We start from the raw sequence: 15,050 nt of genomic DNA, 5'->3' as shown, positions 1-15,050 counted from the left end.
GGCTGTCCGGTCGTTCTCCGGTGTCAATTTCGTCCTCTTGTTCAGATGCAGCGTGGTCATTGTTGAGAGGGTCGTCCGCCATGGTAGAGAGATGACTTCCAGGTCCCCGGCAACGGCGCCAATGTTCCGAGGGTTTGCCTGAAACGTGTAGCTCGGTCGTCTGGAAAGGCCCGAGGTGGGGGGTTCAGTGACTCGAGCTTGATATACAGAATGATTGGTGGTTGTACCTGCAATGACACTCCGATGCTTAAGTTAGCATGGGTCCAAGCAGATATATGTAGATTTTGGAATGAATGCCATACCTGGGTGCTCCAGTGTATTTATAGTAGTTGGCGGTGATCTCCCCTGGATAAGATATTCTTATCTTATCTTATCTTTGGGAGTTTTATCTCTATCATTGTGGAACCGCCTTTCCTAGGCCTTTTCGGCCTTTAGGTTTTGGGCTTCGTTCCTTTTGATGGGCCTTCCTTGCTTATTGTCCGAGGTCCGACCTTTAGGTGTGAGCTTTAGGACAAGGTCGGACCTCTTATGAATTTGCCGGGTTGGAGGACCTCGGTCAGGGTATGAACAGAAACAATAAACAGAGAGTGGTAAATGGGAAATCCGGATCTCAGGACCCAAGAGACTAGAAAATCAAGTCTAGATCTCAATGCCTTCCTAGATCCAACAAGAACAATTGCAAGGAAATTGTAAATTGCAAGGAAATTAGATGAAGAAGCAAGTAACAGAAGTGGAAATTCAATTGCAGTGAAAATAAACAAGATCCAAGGTGAGATTGAAACAGAATTTCTTCAATTCTCTCCCTAAGATCCGAAGCAAGGAAAGTAAAGAGTGCTTGGCAAGAACAAGGAAGAAGAGAGATCAATTCTCCTCCCCAATTCTCTTGAATTAAAACAACAATGCTAGAATGTAAAAGTAAGCTCAATATGCCAACCGAAAAGAAAAACTCTATGAAAACTAAAAAGGGAAGCTCTCTTAAGAACTTGAATTCTATCCTATTTATACACTTTCTTCAAATGATCTTCAAGCCTTGAGTTGGGCCTTTGCTCTTGGTGGAATTGGGTTGAAAGAGGCCTTGGTTGATTGCTCTTAGAGTTTGGAGAGGAACCAAAGTGAACCAATTGAACCGGGTTGGAGTTTTGTAAAAGTTGGAGTAAAAGTTTGAGCAAAAGTTAGGGGTCTAACTTTTGCCCCAACTTTTCATATCAGCTAGCCTATTTTGCTGATACCAACGTTGGTGTAAAAGTTAGGGGTCTAACTTTTGCTCCAACGTTGGCCCTTCCTAGTGCACCTTATGGCGCGAACGTTAGCCCAAAAGTTAGGGGTCTAACGTTGGCGCAAACTTTTGCCCCTCCCCTTAGATTTTCATGTGCCAACGTTAGCCCAAAAGTTAGGGGGCTAACGTTGGCGCAAACTTTTGGTGGCCAGGGAGGTTTTTCTCATGCCAACGTTAGCCCAAAAGTTAGGGGTCTAACGTTGGCGCAAACTTGAGTAGCCCAGGGAGTGATTTTCAAATTCTAACGTTAGCCCAAAAGTTAGGGGTCTAACTTTGAGGCTAACTTTTCACCCAAAAGTTTGTGCAAAAGTTTGAGGGCTAACTTTAGGTCCAACTTTTTGCTTCCTGGTTTAATTTCACTTATTCCATTGCCCTCTCTTTGCTCCTAGCCATTCCTTCTTGCTTCAACCTTTCTCCAAGCTTTCTTCACCTATCATTAATCAACCAAACACATCAAAGCTATGCTCAAAATCATGAGATATTCATTCTATCCTAATATGCATCAAATATAGCATAAAACCTCATGAAATTGCATTAATTCATCTATGGTTAATTCAATCAAAGGAAGCATGAAAATCTACCCAAATTGGCTTGCTTAGGCCTCAAGAAAGTGCATAATTCAAGTGAAAACAAAAGAAAAAGACTAGTGAAACTAGGCTAAGATGACTTGTTATCACAACACCAAACTTAAAGCTTGCTTGTCCCCAAGCAAAAAATGAACTATGCTCAGAGGTTCTTTCAACTGAGATGGATTGAAGAACATTTGTAAAGTACAGTGAGTGAAGTGATTAAGTATCAGTGGGGTGAACTCTAAATTATGTGCTCATGCAAGGATTTCAGTGCTCACTAGTCCTTACATATTGGGAGTCGTAGGTCTTAGGATTTTCATCCGAATGGTACCATAGAGATCTCTTTATATGTAATCACCTTGAAGCAGCTTATAGTTTCTGTGCTTTGGCCTCGACTCGAAGTGTCATGTCTCAAAGCGGCTCTTTAAATAAGTTTTCAATCAATACTCCTAAACCAATTGGTTTTAAGGTATTAGGTGTTAAAGCACCCCTAAGGATTTACTTGCTCAAGCCTCTTTCCTTGACACACTTCAACCACAAGCATTTACTAGGATAGCAACTCTTTGAGTTTTTGTTTCTTTCTTTCTTTTTCTGCCTAGTAATTGATGCTCAGAGCCTTGGGCCATGTTCTTTTTGTTTTTGTATTTTCTTTACTTTTCTTTTTGTTTTGTTTGCTGCTTCTCGGATCAATTGATTTTTGAGAGTCTCCACAATACTTCTTTGAACTTCATATCCTGCCTATGAGCTCCCATGCAAGTTTTCACAAGCATGCAACCTCAATACATAATCATACAACTAGAACCACCACTTATCCTAATCTTTTGCTTACCTCAAAATTGTTTAATTCCTCAATCCTTCGTTTCAAAGAACTTTCATGTGATGCATTCTTGAAAATTGAGTGCAGACAAGTTTTGAAGATAAGAATGTTGTGAATAATCAAGCATCTTGCTTATTGAATTATAAAAAAAAAGACTATGCTATGCAGGCAGGCAGGAGTATATAAAGAAAACTATACTATGCAGACATGCAGGACAAATAAGGATACAATCCAACTTTCAATTGCAGCAATATTTGATGTAAATTAATCACTTAACAATACAACCTGTTGGAGTTCACTTGCTTTCCTTCTTCTCATCATCATCAATGCTGACTTTCATGTTCATCTTTCACCTTTTTGGTTGATGATGCTAAAAATCTCCAAAAGTTTGTATGATATTCTGCAGTGATATTGGAAGTTGCTTGTTCCCCAAGCACTTAGAAACAGTGGTTAGTCTGCATGATTTATTTGTGGGCTTTTTGAACTTACTTTGGTGTGGGGACACCAAACTTAGTACCTTGCCAAAGGTTTTCATTAACCATGTGTGAAATTCTTTTTCTCAGAAGTAATAAGGTTGAATACTAGAAAACAGCAAAAGAGTTAACTAATTCATCCAGTATGCTTGAAGCCCATATTATGCATAAGGTGAGAATGTGTCATAATGGGATCTTGGTGGAACACCAAACTTAGAATTCTTCATTCCCCCTTAGATTATTTTAGTGTGCAACACCAAACTTAGCTTCTTGCAATACAGAGAAATCTACTCAACTCTTCTATTAAATTAGCTATGAAGAGAAAATTACCTCAGGTTGGGTTACCTCCCAACAAGCGCTTCTTTATTGTCACTAGCTTGACATGTTGTTCTTCACTTTCTTCCTCTTCTTCCAGTTGGTTAAGAGGAATGACCTTAAGGGGGGGGGAAAGTTTCAGCTGTTGTCCCCTTTCTTAGTCTCTTCTCAGCAAGCCTCATTTTGTACACTGCTTGATTGAGCTTGCTTGCTAGTTCAGGGGAAGGATTGTTTGCAGTTGACCTTCTTTTGAATGTTGTCCTTTGTAGCTTGGTCACAATCCTCTTCTCGGTGCTTTTGTCAATTGCCTTCACTTCTTGGATGTCAAGAAATGGTTGCTGTGTGATTATTGGAGTGATTTCTTCATTAAGAGCCTCTTGTATTGGTGGTTCCATGAGCCCTTCCTTCATGTGATTTTCTGCTTCACTTGAGTGTGAATTCTCTGGAATGACTTCCTCATTCTCATGCTCCTCCACTTCTTTCTTTGCACCCAACATTTGCTTTAATAGCTCTATCATGGAGGAGGTTTGTTGATCTTCCCAACATTTCTTCATCTCCTCTTCATACATTTCAATCATGGATTCAAGTGTTGAGGCGTTTTGGTCCAGGGAAGTTTGTGAGAGTTGTGAGTCTTCATGTTCTCTTGTCATCTCAAGTGCAGTTTCAGGTTCAACCACCTCTACCTCATTTTTTTTTGAAATTTCTCTTGACACAGAGGCTTCCTCGTCTTGCTTTTCCACTTCCTCACATACAAATTTGTCTTCATCCGTACTTTTTGATGGTTCTAAGTTCCTCTTTGTTTGCTCTAAGGACCCATTTATCTGCTCGAGGATGGTTTCTTCCCAAGATTGGGGTTGTGTGAAGCTTGCCACGACTTTTCTGTGTATTTCAATGGCTTCGCGTTGGCGTTCTAAGGGTTCTTTGGACCATTGAAGGTACTCCTCAACTGCTAATTCAAGAGATGAAGGTTGAGAGTAATTTTGGTGACGTGAATGTGTTGTGGTGAAGTTGTGTTGAGGGGTGTGGAATGAGTTGTGTGATTGATGGGATGACTGGTATGGATTTTGGAGGAAACTTTGTGTTGAGGCATAATTAAGTGATGAAGAACTTTTAAATGAGGAACTGGGACGTGAGGGTGGATGCTCTTTCAGTCTGTGGTAATCCTCCCATCTACCATGAGGATAATAATATGAATTATTTTGGAGTGGAGGTTTGTATCCCATATGCTTCTCCTGCTCATCTTATGTCTCTGAAGCAAGTCTCCATGGATTGGAGTGCTCAGAATCTGTTAATTCTTGGTGATATCCCCAGCCACCATCAGAGGTTGGTGCTGGTGGGTGATATCCTGAAAAATTTTGTTTGACTGCAAGATGAGTTGAACTCCATTTGTATTTTGGAAAGCACAACACCATTGAAAATTGAAATTACTCATATCACAGATGAGAATTTCTTAGTGAGGCATAAACTCAAACACCTTGGTTTCAATCTAAAACAGGGAACAAAAATAAAGAAAATGCTTGATCTAGACCACCACCTCACTTAATCATTGTCAATCTAGTCAATCCCCGGCAACGGCGCCAAAAACTTGACGTGCGGAAAACGATCCGACACAAAACTCACCGGCAAGTGCACCGGGTCGCATAAAGTAATAATAACTCACGGGAGTGAGGTCGATCCCACAGGGATTGAAGGATTGAGCAATTTTAGTTTAGTGGTTAATTTAGTCAAGCGAATCAAGATTTGGTTGAGTGATTTGTGATTTACAGAATTTAAATTGCATAGAAAGTAAAGGGAATGGGTAATTGGCATGAAAATAAAGAGAAAAGTGCTGAATCTTAAAGAACAAGAAATTAAATGGCAGAAACTTAGAACGCAAGAAATGTAAATTGCAAAATCTTAAAATGCAAGAAATGTAAATGGCGTGAATTGTAAAGAGAATTGGGAGTTGGATTTGCAGAAATTAAACAAGGAAAAGTAAAATTGCAACAAGCAGAGAATTAGAAAATGGCTTGGATCAAACCGGATCTTAAACAGCCAAGTAAATGAGCATGGAAACAATAAACAGAGAGTGGTAAATGGGAAATCCGGATCTCAGGACCCAAGAGACTAGAAAATCAAGTCTAGATCTCAATGCCTTCCAAGATCCAACAAGAACAATTGCAAGGAAATTGTAAATTGCAAGGAAATTAGATGAAGAAGCAAGTAACAGAAGTGGAAATTCAATTGCAGTGAAAATAAACAAGATCCAAGGTGAGATTGAAACAGAATTTCTTCAATTCTCTCCCTAAGATCCGAAGCAAGGAAAGTAAAGAGTGCTTGGCAAGAACAAGGAAGAAGAGAGATCAATTCTCCTCCCCAATTCTCTTGAATTAAAACAACAATGCTAGAATGTAAGAGTAAGCTCAATATGCCAACCAAAAAGAAAAACTCTATGAAAACTAAAAAGGGAAGCTCTCTTAAGAACTTGAATTCTATCCTATTTATACACTTTCTTCAAATGATCTTCAAGCCTTGAGTTGGGCCTTTGCTCTTGGTGGAATTGGGTTGAAAGAGGCCTTGGTTGATTGCTCTTGGAGTTTGGAGAGGAACCAAAGTGAACCAATTGAACCGGGTTGGAGTTTTGTAAAAGTTGGAGTAAAAGTTTGAGCAAAAGTTAGGGGTCTAACTTTTGCCCCAACTTTTCATATCAGCTAGCCTTTTTTGCTGATACCAACGTTGGTGCAAAAGTTAGGGGTCTAACTTTTGCTCCAACGTTGGCCCTTCCTAGTGCACCTTATGGCGCCAACGTTAGCCCAAAAGTTAGGGGTCTAACGTTGGCGCAAACTTTTGCCCCTCCCCTTATATTTTCATGTGCCAACGTTAGCCCAAAAGTTAGGGGGCTAACGTTGGCGCAAACTTTTGGTGGCCAGGGAGGTTTTTCTCATGCCAACTTTAGCCCAAAAGTTAGGGGTCTAACGTTGGCGCAAACTTGAGTAGCCCAGGGAGTGATTTTCAAATTCTAACGTTAGCCCAAAAGTTAGGGGTCTAACTTTGAGGCTAACTTTTCACCCAAAAGTTTGTGCAAAAGTTTGAGGGCTAACTTTAGGTCCAACTTTTTGCTTCCTGGTTCAATTTCACTTATTCCATTGCCCTCTCTTTGCTCCTAGCCATTCCTTCTTGCTTCAACCTTTCTCCAAGCTTTCTTCACCTATCATTAATCAACCAAACACATCAAAGCTATGCTCAAAATCATGAGATATTCATTCTATCCTAATATGCATCAAATATAGCATAAAACCTCATGAAATTGCATTAATTCATCTATGGTTAATTCAATCAAAGGAAGCATGAAAATCTACCCAAATTGGCTTGCTTAGGCCTCAAGAAAGTGCATAATTCAAGTGAAAACAAAAGAAAAAGACTAGTGAAACTCGGCTAAGATGACTTGTCATCACAACACCAAACTTAAAGCTTGCTTGTCCCCAAGCAAGAAATGAACTATGCTCAGAGGTTCTTTCAACTGAGATGGATTGAAGAACATTTGTAAAGTACAGTGAGTGAAGTGATTAATTATCAGTGGGGTGAACTCTAAATTATGTGCTCATGCAAGGATTTCAGTGCTCACTAGTCCTTACATATTGGGAGTCGTAGGTCTTAGGATTTTCATCCGAATGGTACCATAGAGATCTCTTTATATGTAATCACCTTGAAGCAGCTTATAGTTTCTGTGCTTTGGCCTCGACTCTAAGTGTCATGTCTCAAAGCGGCTCTTTAAATAAGTTTTCAATCAATACTCCTAAACCAGTTGGTTTTAAGGTATTAGGTGTTAAAGCACCCCTAAGGATTTACTTGCTCAAGCCTCTTTCCTTGACACACTTCAACCACAAGCATTTACTAGGATAGCAACTCTTTGAGTTTTTGTTTCTTTCTTTCTTTTTCTGCCTAGTAATTGATGCTTAGAGCCTTGGGCCATGTTCTTTTGTTTTTGTATTTTCTTTACTTTTCTTTTTGTTTTGTTTGCTGCTTCTCGGATCAATTGATTTTTGAGAGTCTCCACAATACTTCTTTGAACTTCATATCCTGCCTATGAGCTCCCATGCAAGTTTTCACAAGCATGCAACCTCAATACATAATCATACAACTAGAACCACCACTTATCCTAATCTTTTGCTTACCTCAAAATTGTTTAATTCCTTAATCCTTCGTTTCAAAGAACTTTCATGTGATGCATTCTTGAAAATTGAGTGCAGACAAGTTTTGAAGATAAGAATGTTGTGAATAATCAAGCATCTTGCTTATTGAATTATAAAAAAAAAAAACTATGCTATGCAGGCAGGCAGGAGTATATAAAGAAAACTATACTATGCAGACATGCAGGACAAATAAGGATACAATCCAACTTTCAATTGCAGCAATATTTGATGTAAATTAATCACTTAACAATACAACCTGTTGGAGTTCACTTGCTTTCCTTCTTCTCATCATCATCAATGCTGACTTTCATGTTCATCTTTCACCTTTTTGGTTGATGATGCTAAAATCTCCAAAAGTTTGTATGATATTCTGCAGTGATATTGGAAGTTGCTTGTTCCCCAAGCACTTAGAAACAGTGGTTAGTCTGCATGATTTATTTGTGGGCTTTTTGAACTTACTTTGGTGTGGGGACACCAAACTTAGTACCTTGCCAAAGGTTTTCATTAACCATGTGTGAAATTCTTTTTCTCAGAAGTAATAAGGTTGAATACTAGAAAACAGCAAAAGAGTTAACTAATTCATCCAGTATGCTTGAAGCCCATATTATGCATAAGGTGAGAATGTGTCATAATGGGATCTTGGTGGAACACCAAACTTAGAATTCTTCATTCCCCCTTAGATTATTTTAGTGTGCAACACCAAACTTAGCTTCTTGCAATACAGAGAAATCTACTCAACTCTTCTATTAAATTAGCTATGAAGAGAAAATTACCTCAGGTTGGGTTACCTCCCAACAAGCGCTTCTTTATTGTCACTAGCTTGACATGTTGTTCTTCACTTTCTTCCTCTTCTTCCAGTTGGTTAAGAGGAATGACCTTAAGGGGGGGGGGAAGTTTCAGCTGTTGTCCCCTTTCTTAGTCTCTTCTCAGCAAGCCTCATTTTGTACACTGCTTGATTGAGCTTGCTTGCTAGTTCAGGGAAGGATTGTTTGCAGTTGACCTTCTTTTGAATGTTGTCCTTTGTAGCTTGGTCACAATCCTCTTCTCGGTGCTTTTGTCAATTGCCTTCACTTCTTGGATGTCAAGAAATGGTTGCTGTGTGATTATTGGAGTGATTTCTTCATTAAGAGCCTCTTGTATTGGTGGTTCCATGAGCCCTTCCTTCATGTGATTTTCTGCTTCACTTGAGTGTGAATTCTCTGGAATGACTTCCTCATTCTCATGCTCCTCCACTTCTTTCTTTGCACCCAATATTTGCTTTAATAGCTCTATCATGGAGGAGGTTTGTTGATCTTCCCAACATTTCTTCATCTCCTCTTCATACATTTCAATCATGGATTCAAGTGTTGAGGCGTTTTGGTCCAGGGAAGTTTGTGAGAGTTGTGAGTCTTCATGTTCTCTTGTCATCTCAAGTGCAGTTTCAGGTTCAACCACCTCTACCTCATTTTTTTTTGAAATTTCTCTTGACACAGAGGCTTCCTCGTCTTGCTTTTCCACTTCCTCACATACAAATTTGTCTTCATCCGTACTTTTTGATGGTTCTAAGTTCCTCTTTGTTTGCTCTAAGGACCCATTTATCTGCTCGAGGATGGTTTCTTCCCAAGATTGGGGTTGTGTGAAGCTTGCCACGACTTTTCTGTGTATTTCAATGGCTTCGCGTTGGCGTTCTAAGGGTTCTTTGGACCATTGAAGGTACTCCTCAACTGCTAATTCAAGAGATGAAGGTTGAGAGTAATTTTGGTGACGTGAATGTGTTGTGGTGAAGTTGTGTTGAGGGGTGTGGAATGAGTTGTGTGATTGATGGGATGACTGGTATGGATTTTGGAGGAAACTTTGTGTTGAGGCATAATTAAGTGATGAAGAACTTTTAAATGAGGAACTGGGACGTGAGGGTGGATGCTCTTTCAGTCTGTGGTAATCCTCCCATCTACCATGAGGATAATAATATGAATTATTTTGGAGTGGAGGTTTGTATCCCATATGCTTCTCCTGCTCATCTTGTGTCTCTGAAGCAAGTCTCCATGGATTGGAGTGCTCAGAATCTGTTAATTCTTGGTGATATCCCCAGCCACCATCAGAGGTTGGTGCTGGTGGGTGATATCCTGAAAAATTTTGTTTGACTGCAAGATGAGTTGAACTCCATTTGTATTTTGGAAAGCACAACACCATTGAAAATTGAAATTACTCATATCACAGATGAGAATTTCTTAGTGAGGCATAAACTCAAACACCTTGGTTTCAATCTAAAACAGGGAACAAAAATAAAGAAAATGCTTGATCTAGACCACCACCTCACTTAATCATTGTCAATCTATTTAATCCCGGCAACGGCGCCAAAAACTTGACGTGCGGAAAACGATCCGACACAAAACTCACCGGCAAGTGCACCGGGTCGCATCAAGTAATAATAACTCACGGGAGTGAGGTCGATCCCACAGGGATTGAAGGATTGAGCAATTTTAGTTTAGTGGTTAATTTAGTCAAGCGAATCAAGATTTGGTTGAGTGATTTGTGATTTGCAGAATTTAAATTGCATAGAAAGTAAAGGGAATGGGTAATTGGCATGAAAATAAAGAGAAAAGTGCTGAATCTTAAAGAACAAGAAATTAAATGGCAGAAACTTAGAACGCAAGAAATGTAAATTGCAAAATCTTAAAATGCAAGAAATGTAAATGACGTGAATTGTAAAGGGAATTGGGAGTTGGATTTGCAGAAATTAAACAAGGAAAAGTAAAATTGCAACAAGCAGAGAATTAGAAAATGGCTTGGATCAAACCGGATCTTAAACAGCCAAGTAAATGAGCATGGAAAAAATAAACAGAGAGTGGTAAATGAGAAATCTAGATCTCAGGACCCAAGAGACTAGAAAATCAAGTCTAGATCTCAATGCCTTCCTAGATCCAACAAGAACAATTGCAAAGAAATTGTAAATTGCAAGGAAATTAGATGAAGAAGCAAGTAACAGAAGTGGAAATTCAATTGCAGTGAAAATAAACAAGATCCAAGGTGAGATTGAAACAGAATTTCTTCAATTCTCTCCCTAAGATCCGAAGCAAGGAAAGTAAAGAGTGCTTGGCAAGAACAAGGAAGAAGAGAGATCAATTCTCCTCCCCAATTCTCTTGAATTAAAACAACAATGCTAGAATTTAAAAGTAAGCTCAATATGCCAACCGAAAAGAAAAACTCTATGAAAACTAAAAAGGGAAGCTCTCTTAAGAACTTGAATTCTATCCTATTTATACACTTTCTTCAAATGATCTTCAATCCTTGAGTTGGGCCTTTGCTCTTGGTGGAATTGGGTTGAAAGAGGCCTTGGTTGATTGCTCTTGGAGTTTGGAGAGGAACCAAAGTGAACCAATTGAACCGGGTTGGAGTTTTGTAAAAGTTGGAGTAAAAGTTTGAGCAAAAGTTAGGGGTCTAACTTTTGCCCCAACTTTTCATATCAGCTAGCCTTTTTTGCTGATACCAACGTTGGTGCAAAAGTTAGGGGTCTAACTTTTGCTCCAACTTTGGCCCTTCCTAGTGCACCTTATGGCGCCAACGTTAGCCCAAAAGTTAGGGGTCTAATGTTGGCGCAAACTTTTGCCCCTCCCCTTATATTTTCATGTGCCAACGTTAGCCCAAAAGTTAGGGGGCTAACGTTGGCGCAAACTTTTGGTGGCCAGGGAGGTTTTTCTCATGCCAACTTTAGCCCAAAAGTTAGGGGTCTAACGTTGGCGCAAACATGAGTAGCCCAGGGAGTGATTTTCAAATTCTAACGTTAGCCCAAAAGTTAGGGGTCTAACTTTGAGGCTAACTTTTCACCCAAAAGTTTGTGCAAAAGTTTGAGGGCTAACTTTAGGTCCAACTTTTTGCTTCTTGGTTCAATTTCACTTATTCCATTGCCCTCTCTTTGCTCCTAGCCATTCCTTCTTGCTTCAACCTTTCTCCAAGCTTTCTTCACCTATCATTAATCAACCAAACACATCAAAGCTATGCTCAAAATCATGAGATATTCATTCTATCCTAATATGCATCAAATATAGCATAAAACCTCATGAAATTGCATTAATTCATCTATGGTTAATTCAATCAAAGGAAGCATGAAAATCTACCTAAATTGGCTTGCTTAGGCCTCAAGAAAGTGCATAATTCAAGTGAAAACAAAAGAAAAAGACTAGTGAAACTAGGCTAAGATGACTTGTCATCACCTGTGACTTTCCTTTATCTTGGTTACACCCCGGCAGACCTGGGATACCTCATTCTGAGGAGCATATGCCACCTCTACCTGACTATCCTCCTCCACCTGAACCTCCTCTACCTGATGAGCCTATACCTGCCCAGCCTATCCATGAGGCACCTCCTGCACCTTTTATCCTTGATGAGTGGGGTGTTCCTGTGTTGCCACCCGAGCTTGATCCTTTACCTGAGCCGATCGAGCCTCCTGTCTTTGATGAGCAGCAGGGACATGAGTATGATCAGATCTTGAAGGTGCCACCTCCTTCTCCTGACTGTATTTTGTTTGGTAGCTATCCTTTTATGGTTCCTGTGGCCAGCAGTGATTCCTCCGCTATCACTCTGGCAGAAGAAGAGGACGAGGAAGAAGAAGATCCATAGGAAGATCCTAACTTCATAGTTATCTCCTCTGACAGCGATGACGATGAGCCAGGCGAGGCCCCAGCAGGCGAGCATCACCATTCGCCCGGTGGTTTTCCGTGAGGTACTCTGGACAAGGATTGAGGAGACTTTCTGAGACGCCTAGTCTAACTTTAGTACATTAGAGTGTCTCCCTCACTTTTGTTAGCACGATTAGAGGGAATAGGTATATCATAGAGTTAGGCTAGCCTGGGTGCCAGCTTAGGGGCTTTTGGTCAGGCCAGGCCCTGGGGCGTCTTATGTACATATATGTATATACTATATGAGTCATTGACTTAGGAGTGCTGTACTATAGCTCTAAGCTTATATAACTGAGCCACTTCTGTAACATGATGTATATTATAGTGTGTTGTTCCATATTATGTTATCTTTTGTTTTATGTATGTGAATGTTTAATTATCCCTTGATATAGGGAAGGTATGCGACTTTAAATTATTCTTGTTTTAAAAAAAAATTACTTGTAAAATTCACGGGGTTTTAACAACGTACATGCTTATGTTTATTAATCAATAATACAAAAAGGAAAAACAAGTTGGTAACATTCAATTTCTAGTATGATCTAGACATGCTAGAAATTGGGTCATTACAATTTGGTATCAGAGCGGTTCTTCCTGTTAGAGCCTGGGGAATGGACTGAATCATGCTTTATTGCATGCTCTGTGGTGTGTCTCATGCTTATAGGGTATCTATGTGATATGTGTTGCATGAATGTCTTTGTGCTTTCATTCTGATAATGTTCACGCCCAACTTGAGGTATTAAGACTGATCACCTTGGTATTGATTGTTTGGTGTGAACAGAATCAGGATGCCTCCACGGAGACGTAGCAATCGGGAAGGGTCTACTGTTAACAATCCGCCGTGAAACGATGATAATCTGTTTGCTGCGATTCACACTATGGCTGAGTGATGAGCGGATAATTTGTATGCTTTTTGGCATTGTTTTTAGTATGTTTTTAGTATCTTTTAGTTAGTTTTTAGTATATTTTTATTAGTTTTTAATTAAAATTCACTTTTCTGGACTTTACTATGAGTTTGTGTGTTTTTCTGTGATTTCAGGTATTTTCTGACTGAAATTGAGGGTCCTGAGCAAAAATCTGATCCAGAGACTGAAAAGGACTGCAGATGCTGTTGGATTCTGACCTCCCTGCACTCGAAGTGGATTTTCTGGAGCTACAGAAGCCCATACTTTGCCCAAGATTTGATGGCCCAAACCGGCGCTCAAAGACACCTACAGAAATTCCAGCGTTAAACGCCGGAACTGGCATAAAATTTGGAGTTAAACGCCCAAACTGGCATGAAAGCTGGCGTTTAACTCCAGAAAAAGTCTCTACACGAAATTCCTTCATTGCTCAGCCCAAGCACACACCAAGTGGGCCCGGAAGTGGATTTTTCTGTCATTTACTCATTTCTGTAAACCTTAGGACACTAGTTTACTACTTATAGGATCTTTTGACATTGTATCCGGACCTTATGACCTCATAACATTTTGTATACGTTTCTTCCACAGTATGAGCCTCTAAACCCCATGGTTGGGGGTGAGGAGCTCTGCTGTGTCTTGATGGATTAATGCAATTACTACTGTTTCTTATTCAATCATGCTTGCTTCCATTCTAAGATAACACTTGTTCTTAATCCGGATGAATGTGATGATCCGTGACAATCATCATCATTCTCAACTATGAACATGTGCCTGACAACCACCTCTGTTCTGTCTTAGATTGAGTAGTTATCTCTTGGGTTCTTTAATCGGAATCTTCGTGGTATAGGCAGGACCTGATGGCAGCATTCAAGAGAATCCGGAAGGTCTAAGCCTTGTCTGTGGCATTCTGAGTAGGATTCAATGATTGAATGACTGTGACGTGCTTCAAACCTGTAACCTACTGGGCGTTAGTGACAGACGCAAAAGAGTGATTCTATTCCGGTAGGGGAGGGAACCAAACCGGTGATTGGCAGTACTGTGACAGAGTGCGTGCATTAGCTTTCACTGCGCGGATGGGAGGTAGCTGCTGACAACAGTGAAACCCTACACGAGCTTGCCATGGAAGGAGACTTGCGTGTTTGATGAAGAAGACAGTAGAAAAGCAGAGATTCAGAAGATGGAGCATCTCCAAACCTCAACCTATTCTCCATTACTGCAAAACAAGTAATCATTTCATGTTCTTTTGCTTTTCACAATCAATCCTGATAATTTCTGATCTCCTGACTAAGATTTACAAGATAACCATAGCTTGCTTCAAGCCGACAATCTCCGTGGGATCGACCCTTGCTCACGCAAGGTATTACTTGGACGACCCAGTGCACTTGCTGGTTAGTTGTGCGGGATTGCAAAAGTGTGATTGCAATTTCGTGCACCAAGTTTTTGGCGCCGTTGCCGGGGATTGTTCGAGTTTGGACAACTGACGGCTTATCTTGTTGCTTAGATTAGGACTGTTTTCTTTTTTGTTGGTTTAGAGTCTTTTAGTTGAGTCTAGTTTCATATTCTAAGTTTGGTGTCAATTGCATGCCTTTTGTTTTTCTTCTTTTAATTTTCGATTTTTTTTCTTCTTGTTCTTAGTCCCTTTTTGATTTATAAAAATTCTAAGTTTGGTGTCCTTTTTGTGTTTTTCCTTTAAAATTTTCGAAAATTGTGTGTTTGATTTTCTAAAAATTTTAAGTTTGGTGTCTTTTTGTGTTTTTCTCTTTCCTCTTTTTAAAAATCAAATCTTTTTCATAAAAATTTTTCAATCATATCTTCCTAATTGCTGTTTTCAAAATCTCTTTCCTTACTAATTGATTCAGTTCTCAATTTGCTTT

The 15,050-nt window shown here is 39.7% G+C and overlaps 1 protein-coding gene across 1 annotated transcript; it reads left to right on the top strand.

Annotated features, from left to right (window-relative positions):
• The first annotated feature begins 11,876 nt into the window (after positions 1-11,876).
• LOC130962829 (sulfated surface glycoprotein 185-like) lies at positions 11,877-12,218 on the top strand. Its single transcript, XM_057888993.1, has one exon. The coding sequence runs from the start codon at positions 11,877-11,879 to the stop codon at positions 12,216-12,218; it is 342 nt and encodes a 113-aa protein (XP_057744976.1).
• The last annotated feature ends 2,832 nt before the right edge of the window (positions 12,219-15,050 follow it).

The sequence above is a fragment of the Arachis stenosperma genome, chromosome 2, assembly GCF_014773155.1.
Source record: "Arachis stenosperma cultivar V10309 chromosome 2, arast.V10309.gnm1.PFL2, whole genome shotgun sequence".
Lineage (NCBI taxonomy): Eukaryota > Viridiplantae > Streptophyta > Magnoliopsida > Fabales > Fabaceae > Arachis > Arachis stenosperma.
The sequence above is the reverse complement of the archived record's forward strand: the minus strand, read 5'-3'. Positions and strand labels throughout refer to the sequence as shown.

Excerpts from the sequence above, each read along its gene's own strand:
- LOC130962829 (XM_057888993.1), top strand. The coding sequence starts at position 11,877 with ATGCCACCTCTACCTGACTATCCTCCTCCACCTGAACCTCCTCTACCT.